The sequence below is a fragment of the Leopardus geoffroyi genome, chromosome C2 (genome assembly GCF_018350155.1).
Source record: "Leopardus geoffroyi isolate Oge1 chromosome C2, O.geoffroyi_Oge1_pat1.0, whole genome shotgun sequence".
NCBI lineage: Eukaryota > Metazoa > Chordata > Mammalia > Carnivora > Felidae > Leopardus > Leopardus geoffroyi.
This window is the reverse complement of record NC_059333.1, coordinates 131,865,274-131,877,931: the sequence shown is the minus strand read 5'-3', so window position 1 is coordinate 131,877,931 and position 12,658 is coordinate 131,865,274. Positions and strand designations below refer to the sequence as shown.

The 12,658-nt window shown below is 36.5% G+C and overlaps 1 protein-coding gene across 4 annotated transcripts in view; it reads left to right on the top strand.

Moving 5' to 3' along the window:
- The window catches only part of ATP2C1 (ATPase secretory pathway Ca2+ transporting 1), a 170,983-nt gene that overhangs the window by 128,443 nt on the left and 29,882 nt on the right, over nt 1–12,658 (top strand). For all 4 annotated transcript variants that reach the window (XM_045503646.1, XM_045503645.1, XM_045503647.1 and 1 more), the window contains 3 exons: nt 2,992–3,148; nt 6,074–6,244; nt 7,792–7,889. In XM_045503646.1, coding sequence (XP_045359602.1) covers nt 2,992–3,148; nt 6,074–6,244; nt 7,792–7,889 — 426 coding nt within the window. The remainder of the gene's footprint in view (nt 1–2,991; nt 3,149–6,073; nt 6,245–7,791; nt 7,890–12,658) is intronic.

The window sequence follows — 12,658 nt, the reverse complement described above, 5'->3', positions numbered from 1 at the left end:
GCAGGGTATAAGTTTGAAAGACGTATGTGATTGTTCTTCTCATATGCTGATCTAAAAATCTCCTCTTACAAAACAAAACCAACCAGTGTAACAAAACCCAAACCCACTGATGTGCCTCAGGATCTAGAAGAGGTCAGCCTGGCACAGATATGGCAGACTTACCATAAAGATAACCCCAGTGGCTCAAATAGTTTGTCTTAAGAGGACTTTCATTTGAGTGTGTCAGTATACGTTTATTTATACTCTCTTCCTGGAACCTGTCAAAATGACAGCCAGTCAGTAAAGGATGTAAAAAAGAGAAAGGATGGAAAAGACTCAGTATGATAGGTATCTTTGAAGGTGGGGATTAAGACATAAGGTTAAAAACAAGAGATCAGTTTGAAGTTCTGAGTGAGGAACCAGTAGAAATCCCCCAAGAACCTTCGCTGTTTCTTGAGGCCCAACCATTAGCCCTTCTTTACCCCAGTAGAATATCAGCAATCCCATCTTGGGAACAAGAATGGAGGGCAGAATTAAGGCTTACAACTGAAAACAGAGTGATTAAGGGCAAGTCATTGTCCTGAAGAGCATGCCTCCAGCATCTAACTCCACTTTCTTAGAATGCCTGCAGGGAGGTATCTTCCTACCCTCACTCGCTGATGCCAAAAATCGAAGAGTTGTAGGGAAGCATACTGGTCTCAGGGAGATCCCAGTAATACGGAGTATTCTTACCTAAGCTCTTTGTTCACTGGTAGAGCTTACTGACTCTTGGTCATCATCTCATCACCCTACAGCAAGGGCTATCAGTTGATAAACGCTATCAGTGCCCATGGAGCTTCTAGACCTTTAATTTCCTGAGTCTTAAAGTAAATGGACAGTCAAGGTTTGCTAAATATTTATCTTCAGTATGAAAGACACAGACCAAACCAAAAGGGAAAGGGGTCTCAGCAAGACAAAGATAATGCTGGATACTGAAGGAAATTTCCAAAGACCCTAGAAAATGACAACAAAATACCTTAAGTAGAATGTTTTGAAAATAAAGTCAACGAATCTATCAGAAAGGGGTACAAAAAGTCAGAGAGGTGCTTAATATAAAAGATAAGGTACAAAAATTAGAATATAAACAAGATAGCCAACTTAGTGGTAACAGAGAACAGAAAATGGGAAGGTTTTATCAAATAACACCAAAATTTTCCAGAGTAAGGACCTCAGCTTCTAGAATAAAACTGCCCACCAGCTGCTCAGCACAGTGAGTTATATTAAAGAAGGGTGGGGTGAAGGGATAAACACAGTGCCCATAATCAAGAAATTTGAGGACACTAAAGGAGAATTCTAAAAACTTCCACTGGTTTTTGGGGCCAGAGAGGAGGCAAAGGAGAGATTTTATATAAAGGTTTAGGAATTAAAGTAGCCTCTTAGACTTTTCAAATGTAATATTGGACTCTGGAGGCTGGAAGATAATAGAGGAATGTCTTCACATTGAGAGGAAATTTATTCTCAACTGAACTTAAAAAATGTGGGGATGGGATAAAAATGTTTTCAGATATTCCACGTCCCAAAATGTGTATCCCACATACCTTTTCTTAGGTACTTGCAGATATGTTATTCCAAGAGAAAACACAACTAAGGAAAATGAAGACTTTGAACCCAGTGAGTTCTAACCAGGACAAGGGTGCAAAGAATCCCCAGGACAGAGGTGAAGGGAAGTCCTGCATACCAGTCATGTAGCAGGCTTAGAAATTGGCCAACTCAAACTAGAAAGGAAAGGAGAACAATACCCAAGGAGGAGGTCTTCAGTAATAATGTGGAAGGAATAGTTTACCTGCTCATTTAATCATACGAAAAATATCATTGAGAAGGGGTTTATATTGCATGGAAGAGTTTGGGGATAATATAATAGGTATACATAAAACTAAACAAATAAGAAGAAGTTAAATAAGAAAAGAAATATATTTGAGTTAATGGAAACCGCATCATACCTTCTTCTTGCCTCCTTACCTCCTAATATCTGCTCAGTAGTTACTTGGGGACCCAAGGCAGATGAAGGCTCCGTCTCAGTGTGAGCATACACTGTCCTAGCAGGGCCAGAGGAATAGCACATTATTTGCATTTGCCAGTGATTCAGTGCTGTTCATATTTATTGGTCAAAGCAAGTCACCTCTGACTTCAAAGTGGGAGACAAGGGCAGAGAAATACATTCCTGTCATGTACCTGCAAGAAGTGGGATGTTTGTGAACTGTTCTTAGTTATTTTCCTTTGCTCAGTGGGTGGGAAACCCTAAAGTACACAGAATACTGACAACTTTTGCTTTAACTTCATTGTAACAATGGGGAGAGGAGGAATAGATAGTAGGGTGGCAAACTATCACCTGTCACAGTGGACCATGTATAAAATTGATCAGCAAAAAAGCAGCAGTGTAAATGCATTTAAGAATATGGAGATAAGTAGGAAGGAATACAGTTAAAATTGGTTTGTTCTAGTAGAGTAGGACTAGAGGTGTGAAAATTTGGGCAGGCGACTGTAGTTTTTCATTGTAAGCTTTTGTATAATGCTTTGCTAAGGTAAAAAGTAAAAGGTTCTGATAATACCCATAATTACAAGGTAGCTTTGGGAATTAAATGGGATCACGTACATAATGTGCATATAATAGCAGCTGATGGAAAGCCTGAGCCACTGCTTGTGGGCTGATGATAGATCTCTTTCCTTCTCTTGTTACGTTGTAAGGCCCTCCCCAAATCCCAGAGTGGCTAATCCAGGGCTTAGGGTAGCATTGCCTTCAGGGTATGGAGGTGAGGGTGGTTGGGGAGTAGATGCTGTTTTCTCTTGAGGGTAAAAAAAAGCTTCCACATATGAACTTTTAATCTTCAGAGTTGAAGTGCCATTCAAAGCCTTACATTTGAGTAACTGCCCTGGTTATTATGAGAAATGTATGCCATGTATTGTTGACTCCAGTGACAGATATATACAAGTTGGCATTAACTTGAATTTAGTTGCAATGTTTTTTCTTCTTAGGATGGACCAGAGATTTGTTTTATGAAAGGTGCTTATGAACAGGTGATTAAGTATTGTACTACATACTATAGCAAAGGGCAGATGTTGGCACTTACCCAGCAACAAAGAGATCTGTACCAACAGGAGAAAGCACGAATGGGCTCTGCAGGGCTCAGAGGTAAGGCCATTTAACATAGTTCCTTAGGGTGGAAAAGTAACTATTATTGTATTTTATTGAGGCAGACATACAATGTTATGTTAGTTTCATGTGTATAACATACTGATTTGACAAGTGTATACATTGTGCTATGCTCACCACAGTAAGTATGGTTACTATCTGTCACCATATAATACTGTTACAGTGTTGTTGACTATATTCCCTATGCAGTAATTTTCATCTTCATGACTTTATTTTATAAATGAAAGTTTGTACCTCTTAATCCCATTTAACTATTTGACCCATCCCTCCCAAACCCCTACCCCAGTGAGACCTTGTTTTAATTGTAGATGAATTTGTGCTTCACATCTGAGCTGCCCCATTCTGTTCCAGGGTTTATTTATAGAACACTGTCCTTTCTGAAGTCTTATGTTTTAGTTGGCTATTTGGCCCCCAAAACTTGGGAAGTTGGGAATGTAGCAAAATATGAAATTTCTAATTCTTACAGACGTGCAGTGGTCTCTGAGTAGGTGATAGAAATTTTATTTTTGACAAACTTATCTTGTGAGAAAAGAAATGGAGGAAGGGAAAGTGATATTACTCCTTCTTTGTTTTATCATTTTAACTGTTTTATTTATTACAAGATCTAAAATAATTCCCTAAATATTAAAATGTTAAGTCTCTGATTTGTCCTTTAAACTCTGGTGATTGTTTACTTATTCCTCTTCTGCTGACCTTCTTCCTTTGCCGTTCACCAGACAGGGAAAGAAGTGCCCACGTTCTGCTTTATGTCTGTGTTGCTGACTGAACAGTGATGGGGAGAGAGGGTCTGCTCTCCATACACACACATTAGGCCGTTTCTCCTAGGGACAGCATGTGTAGGATTGAAGAGTCAGGGGTTGAGGCCATACCTGGTTTTTACCTTCTCGATAGTCCTCTGGCTTGTAGTCTCTTTCAAAGAAACTGGAAGAGTTGGCCTTCTTAGTCTTATTATTTTTACAAAATAGAAGTCAAGTACAATCCTGGGAGGAGAAAGCAACTTAATGTAAAAAGATACTCCTCTTATTCACGGTTCACTTAAGCAAGGGCTCTCTGTGGGTATAAAACATTTGGATAGGTCTACAGGATTTCTGCTCTTACAATAAGCTAGGTTTAGAAAGGTATTCTTGTGGCTTTGAAGGCAGAGTTTTGTTATTCTTAACAAGAGGGTCCAAAGTTGGCTTGGATTTAGGGACCCTAGAGAAGTTTCAGAGGTTTCGTATGTTTTTATTTGGACTCTTTTCATCTGAAGGACTATGGAGGTCTTTGTTGGTGTGTGTGTGTGTGTGTGTGTGTGTGTGTGTGTGTGTGTGTGTGTGTGTGGTTTGGTGTTGTAACATTGTGAAACAGACCAGAGTTGGTAGTGAGAAAATCTCTCTCCCAGGGCTTTAGGAAACACTCTGGTCTTTTGCCTCTTGCTGCATGTCTTTTCCTGTGCTTAAGCTCCGCTTTCTCCTCCTTCTGAAATTAACATAAGGGGAATAGGAAGACTTCAGATTTAACCTGATACATACTTAGGTTACATCTTACAAAATTTAAGTTTCTTAAATACACGTGGTTCTTAATTTTGAAGTCAGAGTCTGTTCTGTTTTTATGTTTTAGTCGGGGACCCTCCACACGAAACAAGTCTACCTACCTTTGTCCTGAACAGCAGCAGTGCATCTTCATTTGTGCTGAGGAAACAAATAAATACAGGATATTAACCTTTAGGCTAATACCACCCCTCTACTGAGAGCGCCAGGAGCTGGTCTCCCTTTCTTAGGGTTTGGTGACATAGGAATTGGTACTCACTATCTCCTTCTGTTGTCTTCTGCCTCTGTTCCAACACCGGGGACTGTCAGGAGGCTCATTGTCTCCAGGGTGAAAGCCTTTGGGGCACACATCTACATAGTTAGGTCTATGACTCTGACATCGGAAAAATAGAAGTCATTTGCCTCTAACCTTGGTTTTCCAAATATATCTAATCCTTTGAACCTTCTGCTTAAATAAGAATGGATACTGTTCGTGATCATGGTTATGACTTTTCAGTTTCCCCAGGAGATACATATGTTCAGTTGGTGTGCTTTGTGTGTGTGTGTGTGTGTGTGTGTGTGTTTTCTATAAGTTGTTCAGTCTAATAATATTCCAGATGGAGACACATCTCTTTGGCTCATAAGGTAGTTACCAGAGTTGTGAGACTAAGCTAAATGATATTTGGAAATGAATAGTAGTTTGTGTTGTATCTTAAGTGTCCAGGGATGACACAAATAATGATATGGTGGTGTTATTTAGATATTCTTAGAGAACCAAAGTTACAAATAAGACATACCTGTCAATGTTATGAAAAGAGTGAGAGAAATCAAACTACTGTTATTAGTGGTTTTACAGTCACTTTACAGATTAAATTAACCTCCCAGGGTTTGTCATGTATGAAATTGTTACATGTTATGTGTAATTAATTAATAAGTCTTCTCTCCAAGCCTTCAGTGTTCTGGAGACCTATAAAATGGAAAGATGAAGATACATTAGTAGCAACCCCCCTTTGAGGTGTCTGTTTAAAACTATTTTCAAAGCTCAGCAAACCCATAGTTTCTCCAAATAACTAATTATATTTTCTAAAGATCTAATAGGTGATATTTAGAGGAGCCACACGTAGTCACTTTATAAAAACATTCTTTTTCACTTCTTACTTGCCATCTCTACTTATTCTTTAGTCTGATTCCTTTTAATTTTTAATAGCCTAAAGCAACCCCATTATCTAGAACCATTAAATTAATGTTTTAACATGTAATAATTTGGTTATTTAATGATTATATAATAACTACTATGAGATTACAGTCTTAAGTGATTTGTCTCTAGCTTTTGTCAAGTAAATTGTAATGCTATGCGACTCACATTTCCTTTTTTTCGATTTTTTTATTTCCTCAGTTCTAGCTTTAGCTTCTGGTCCAGAACTGGGACAGCTGACATTTCTTGGCCTGGTGGGAATCATTGATCCTCCTAGAACTGGTGTGAAAGAAGCTGTCACAACACTCATTGCCTCAGGAGTGTCAATAAAAATGATTACTGGAGACTCACAGGAGACTGCAGTTGCAATTGGTATACCTAGGCTGTTGTCTTTTTGGTTTTTTTGTTTTTTTTTAAAACTGCAGTGCACATAGCTTTGTGAACCATTAGATATGAAGCATGTACATGTAATATTGACATTATGCAATTAAAATGGACTCTTATTTGCTCATATTCTATATAAAATTGTGGGAAAAATTTATTTTAGGTTCAAAAGTAATGCTGTTAATTGCAAATACATAGCTAAACTGTTAGGAAATCACATGTATTTTATTCACAAAAGAATAGTTTATTATTTTTAATCTCATAATCCACTGTGCTGTGGATAAAAGTACTGGATTATGCACATGAAAGGAAACGAAATTTAGTTTTCCCTTTCAACTTGAGGATAATTTTTAAAGCAGACTTTGACTTGGACCTAATTTGAAAGAAAATAGCTTGTATAAATATTTCTGTTATTATACTGTGTATATGCTTTTGTCGCTTGAATGCCATTTAAGATTACCTTAAGAAGTAATAAGAGGAAAAAAAGGACACTGAAAATTAATATTCTGGAGTTTGTAAACTATAATTCATACTGATAAATTTAAGCTTGCTAAGTCCATTAATTCTGATCTTAATAATATGATGAGAGCCTGGAATAGGAGTTTCATATTTTATGCTATCTAAGAAGAATATGTCGTCAGAAACAACATTGTTGGGAAAGTTATAGCTAGAAAAACCTTTTAACATTTATTTTCACTTGCATATACTACATGATTATCACAGATCCACCACTGTTTTGTCTGGCTTTGGATACTTTACTTAAAATGCATTCAGATCTATGTTAAAATTGAGCTGCTAGGGCTCTTGAGTGGCTCAGTTGGTTAAGCATCTGACTCTTGACTTTGGCTCCAGTCATGATCTCAGTCTCACAGTTCATGAGTTCGAGCCCCACGTCTGGCTCTGCACTGACAGTGTGGAGCTTCCTTGGGATTCTCTCTCTCTCTCTCTCTCTCTCTCTCTCTCTCTCTCTCAAACTAAATAAATACACTTAAAAAAATTTTAAAAAATCGAGCTGCTAAGCAAAAGCTATTGGCCTTGTTTCAGTTCTTAGGTATAGTAGTTTAAATAGTGAAAATTCTTTATTAAATATAAACAAAAATAAAACAAACAGAAAACGCCAGACTTTTTACTAATTCATATAGGATTGCCTTACTAGTAATTTGTCTTATGATCCCTTGATACAAAGACATTTTATACCTAAAAAGAGAATGGATAACAAATCACATTAAGTGAGCGTTATGTTGAGTAGCCTAGCAAGCAAGACTAATTTTTTGTTTTGTTTTTGGTTTTAGAGACAGAGAGAATGCAAGAGTGTGAGCAGGAGGTCGGGGGGGTGGGGGTGAGAGGGGCAGAGGGAGAGAGAGAAAATCCCAAGCCAACTCCATGCTCAGCATGGAGCCTGATATGGGCTTGAACCCATGGCCCTGGGACCATGACCTGAGCCAAAATCAAGAGTCGGATGCTGAACCGAGCCACCAGGGGCCCCAAGCAAAACTAGTTTGTTCAATTATGTTTTCTCTCCCATTTTACTTTAGCTAGTCGTCTTGGATTGTATTCCAAAACTTCCCAATCAGTCTCAGGAGAAGAAATAGATGCAATGGATGTCCAGCAGCTTTCACAGATAGTACCAAAGGTAGGCCACCTTTTAGGTGGAAAAACCTTATTCTAAGTGTTAACATTTCTACTGTTATCTTAATGAAACTGTTTGGGAACAGTGGAGACAGGACCACCAAATTTATTGAACCACATCCTGAAATTAAATCTTAGCACTGAAGTCAGCCTTATCATTGAGAATATTTATGATGTATTGAGAGTATTTATTATTTATGATCATTATGAATACCAGCACACATTTGTTAACTTTAGCGGGAACCAACTTTCCTCTGAGGAAGGTGCTATGAAGGTTAAGTAGTTGTATTGTATGTAAAAAATACAGAGTGGAGAGAGACCGTTACTTTGTATTTCTTACCCCTTTGATTTAATTGTAGCATGAGTGTTTAATGCTTTTTTGAAAAATTGAGGTATCATTTACATACAGTAGAATTTACCCTTTTTAATGTACAGTTCTAAGTTTTGACAAATGCAAATGCGTGCAGTCTTGCAACCAGCCACAATCAAGATATAGAACAGTTCCATTGTATTCCCAAATTCGCTTGTGCCTTTTTATAGTCAACTCCTCTCTCTACTTTTAGCACTTGGCAACTGCTGATTTGTTTTCTGTCCCTATAGTTTTGCCTTTTCCACAATACTCTAAAAATGGAATCCTATAGTATGAGGCTTTGAATTTCTTCTTCTATTTAGCATAATGCTTTGAGATTTATCCATGTTGGTTGTGAGTATTAATAGTTTGTTCTTTTAATTGCTGAGTAGTATACCAGTGTTTGGGGGAATGTTACTTGTTCCCCGGTTTAAAGACATTTGTATTATTTCCAGGTTTTGTTGATTATTAATAAAGCTACTATAAACATTTGTGTTTAGATTTTTGTATGAAAATAAATTCTCATTTCTCATGGATAAATACCTAAGAGTAGTTGCTGGGTCACATGGTTAGTATATGCTTAACCTTGTAAGAAACTGCCAAGTTGTTTTCTAAGGTGGCTTTATTATTTGCGTTCCCACTAGCAATGTTTTCAAGTTCTGATTGCTCTGCATCCTCCCTAGCACATGGGATTGTTAGTTCCCCCACACCCCATCCTAATAGGTTTATAGTAGTATCTTCTTGTGGTTTTAATTTGCATTTCCCTTACAATTAATGATGTTGAGTATCTTTCCATGTGCTTATTTGCCATTTAGATACCTTGTTTAGTGAAGTGTCTGCTCTGCCTATTTTTTTTAAAAATTGTGTCTGTTTTCTTACTGAATTTGAGAGTTCTTTATATATTATATATACAAGTCCTTTACCAGATATTTGATTTGAAATATTTTTTCCTAGTGGCCTATTTTTTTATTCTTTTAGCACTCTTTCAGAGAGCAGAGGTTTCAAATTCTGATGAAGTCTAATTTATTTTTCTTTTATGGATCATGATTTTGATGTCTTCTCTAAGAATAGTCTGCTTAACCCAGTGTCACAAAGATTTTTTTTTTAACCTATATTTTCTTCCAAAAGTGTTACATTTTTAGGTTTTACACTAAGGTCTGTGATCCAATTTGAATTTTTGTGTGTGTTGTGAGAAATGGGTTAAGGTTCAGTTTTTTGCAGATGGATGTTCAATTATTCAGCACCATCTGTTGAAAAGACTATTTTTTTTTTCTTTTAGTTTAAATAAATTGGAAAAAAAAGACTGCTTTTTTTCTTTGAAATGCCTTTTTTACCGTTGATTGTAATGCTTTTCTAACAAATTGTTTATAGGACAAGTATCTCCTCTTCTGTAACACAGGCAACTTCTTCAGAGCCTTCAAGTGTAAGATTATTTTATTATCTTAGGATGTTTTCCGGGGGACTTCAAAGACTGATTTGTGGGTACACAGGTCCTGTAGGAAGCGCCCCATAAGGGATAGGCAGCATTATTATATCTAAGGTCTTGACAGTTCAAATTTCTTGTCCTCATTGTTATTCAACCTATTTATGTACATGTAATTATGTATCCTTTAAAATAAGTGCTTATCATCTGACATTTATTTTATTAGGCATATTCTACTTATTCATTGACAGTAATAAAATGTGTTACCTTCTTCACTTATTTTACACTCAAAACTGCAAGTTACATAGTTAGAACACTGAATTTTCTTAGGTTAATTCCACATCTTAACTCAAAGCTTTTTATAATACAATTTTCTGATTAGAAAATTTGTTCATTAGTAGTATATGTTCATTGTAGAAAAACTGAAAACCTAGAAAAGAGCTAGAATGGAAACTACCTGCAAACAATCCAGATACTCAAAGGTTGTGCAGAGCATCCAAAATAATAAAATAAGTTAACCCATGTCTTTTTTTTTTTTTTAATGTTTATTATTTTTGAGAGAGAGAGAGAGAGAGAGAGAGAGAGATAGGGAGCAAGCAGGGGAGGGGCAGAGAGAGGGAGACACAGAATCCAAAGCAGGCTCCAGGCTGTGAGCTGTCAGCATGGAGCCCTACATGAGACTCGAACTCCTAGACCGCAAGATCATGACCTGAGCTGAAGTCGGCTGCTTTAAGTGACTGAGCCACCCAGGTGCCCCAACCCATGTGTTTTTTAAAAAATGTGTTTTGACAAAACCTGGTTGGAACTTAATAGTGTTATAAATGTGAACATTTCATTTAACATCAGCATTTCTGTAATCGTAAGTTATCATTATAAAACATGTTTTTAATGGGTGCACAGTATTTTGCTTGGATATATTATGTGTGTATAAACACACAGCAAATACATGGTTATATAATCCTTTTCGTGTTGAAATTTTAACTTCCATTTATTTTTTGTTACTGTAAACAATGCTTCAAGGATAATAAGAATAAGCAACCATTTACCATGTACCAGGCAATTCATATATTACATACGTTATATATTTACTTCTAATAGCCATCTTATAAGAGATGGGCAGACCCATTTTTACAGATGAAGAAACTGAGGCCCAGAGAATTTGGGATACTAATCTGAAATCTCAGAGCTGATAAGTGATAGCAGTGGCATTGGGACTGGGAGTCCAGGTCTGTGTGACTTCTGACTTTGTCATCTGTTGCTTACTGATTCATTAAATGTTATTGTACATGACTTTGTGCCTATCTCTGATTATTTCTGTAGAATAAATTTCTTCATGTGAAAAGATTGGACTGATGACCAACACATTTATAAAATGCTTAGCACATATTGGTGAATTGTCCTCTGAAAAGGTTTAGCTTATATTTCCACAAACTGTGCTGCTTACAGTAGCATTAAGTCCCTGGGCCATCAGCCTCACTTGTGCTTAGATTTTAGATACAGTAACTAGTAGAAATGCGCTCTTTTACTCATTTGTTTTCTCTTGCTCAAGCTCTAGTTACTCACGAATGCTGTTTTCAGAGCATCTGGGAGCAGTGTGTGTGTTTGCTTTATTTTACATTTAGTGAGGAAGCTGTTTCCATATTTGAACACGACTTTGTGTGTGTGTGTGTGTGTGTGTGTGTGTGTGTGTCCTTTCGTGATAGTTTCTTCCTGACATTTATTTCTGAAAGAATAAATTCTGTACTAGGTTACCTAGGGGTATTGGGACAGAGTGTACATTAGTCAATATATGTGAAATCTGCAGTTAATTAAACATTTTCCCATTAGACCTTTGTTCAACCTTTTCTTCCAAACCTATTCCCAGAGATGGTGACAAGTAGTGAAATTGACAGATTTGAAGTTTCATTTTATTTGCTTTCTTGGTTCACTCTCTGGGCTCTCTGATAAAAATGCTAATGAACTCTGGAAACCAACTTCAAGGTACTTAGAGAAGGAAGAGGCAAATTGCAAATTACAAATTACACCATCAGCCTAGGCAAATTACGTCTTTTCCAGATAACAGTTTTTATGCATTAATTATGGCAGATACCCTGATGCTATTCCAAAGAGACTAAAACAATATAAAACCTAAGCTTTGTGAGAAGCTTATTGAATTGCTTCACCTTGTCCTATTCTAAGGAGGAATTCCATAAATACCAGAGCTCCCTTCGAGGTATTTCTTTTGAATACCTAAATCTTTTCTGCAAATACTATTAATGAATTATTTTAGCTCTTTGAGCTTAGGTGGACTGTCCTTATCCTGTAACTTGTTTTCTTCCCCACTTCATCTTACATTTATGGAACTCTCTTACAGCCAACATATATACTTGGTCTAATGCTTTTACTTCATACCAGTTTGAATGGCTTTTCTTTTATTAGCGTTAAAAGCAAAAAACTTCTAAATTGCCAGCTTACTGAGATTTCCCCACATGTATTAAATCATATTAATTCTTTTCCTTACTAAAATGTTTTTTAGCTTCCTCTTTCCATAATTCAGTCTCATATTTCATTTCTAACATTACTCTGTCCTTTTAACCTAGAGCCAACAAAAGAGTAGCATGGAAACTAATTTTGTTTAATTATTTAGAAAGTCCATCTAGGAGTTCTCAATGTTTTTTGTTTATGATTTCTTGTAGTGTGTCCTATATTTCCCATCAATAGAAGTGGACATCCTCTTTTGTTCTTTTTAATAGCAGTACCTTCATTTGTATTACTACCAAAACTATTCATCAAATTCCTGTAATAGAATCCCCAATCTGTGTGCTGTTTGGTTTTTGGTAGGTTGTAAATATTTTATTTCAGTCACCTGTTTTTTGTTTTTGTTTTTTTTCTTCTCTTCAATGCATCTGGTATCTTTATATCTTTCCTGGAAGATTGGGGAAACTTCAGCAGGTTATTTTAATTCCAGGAATATTTTTCATTAATTTCTCCTTTAGTATTTTCCTGTATTCTTCTTAATTTC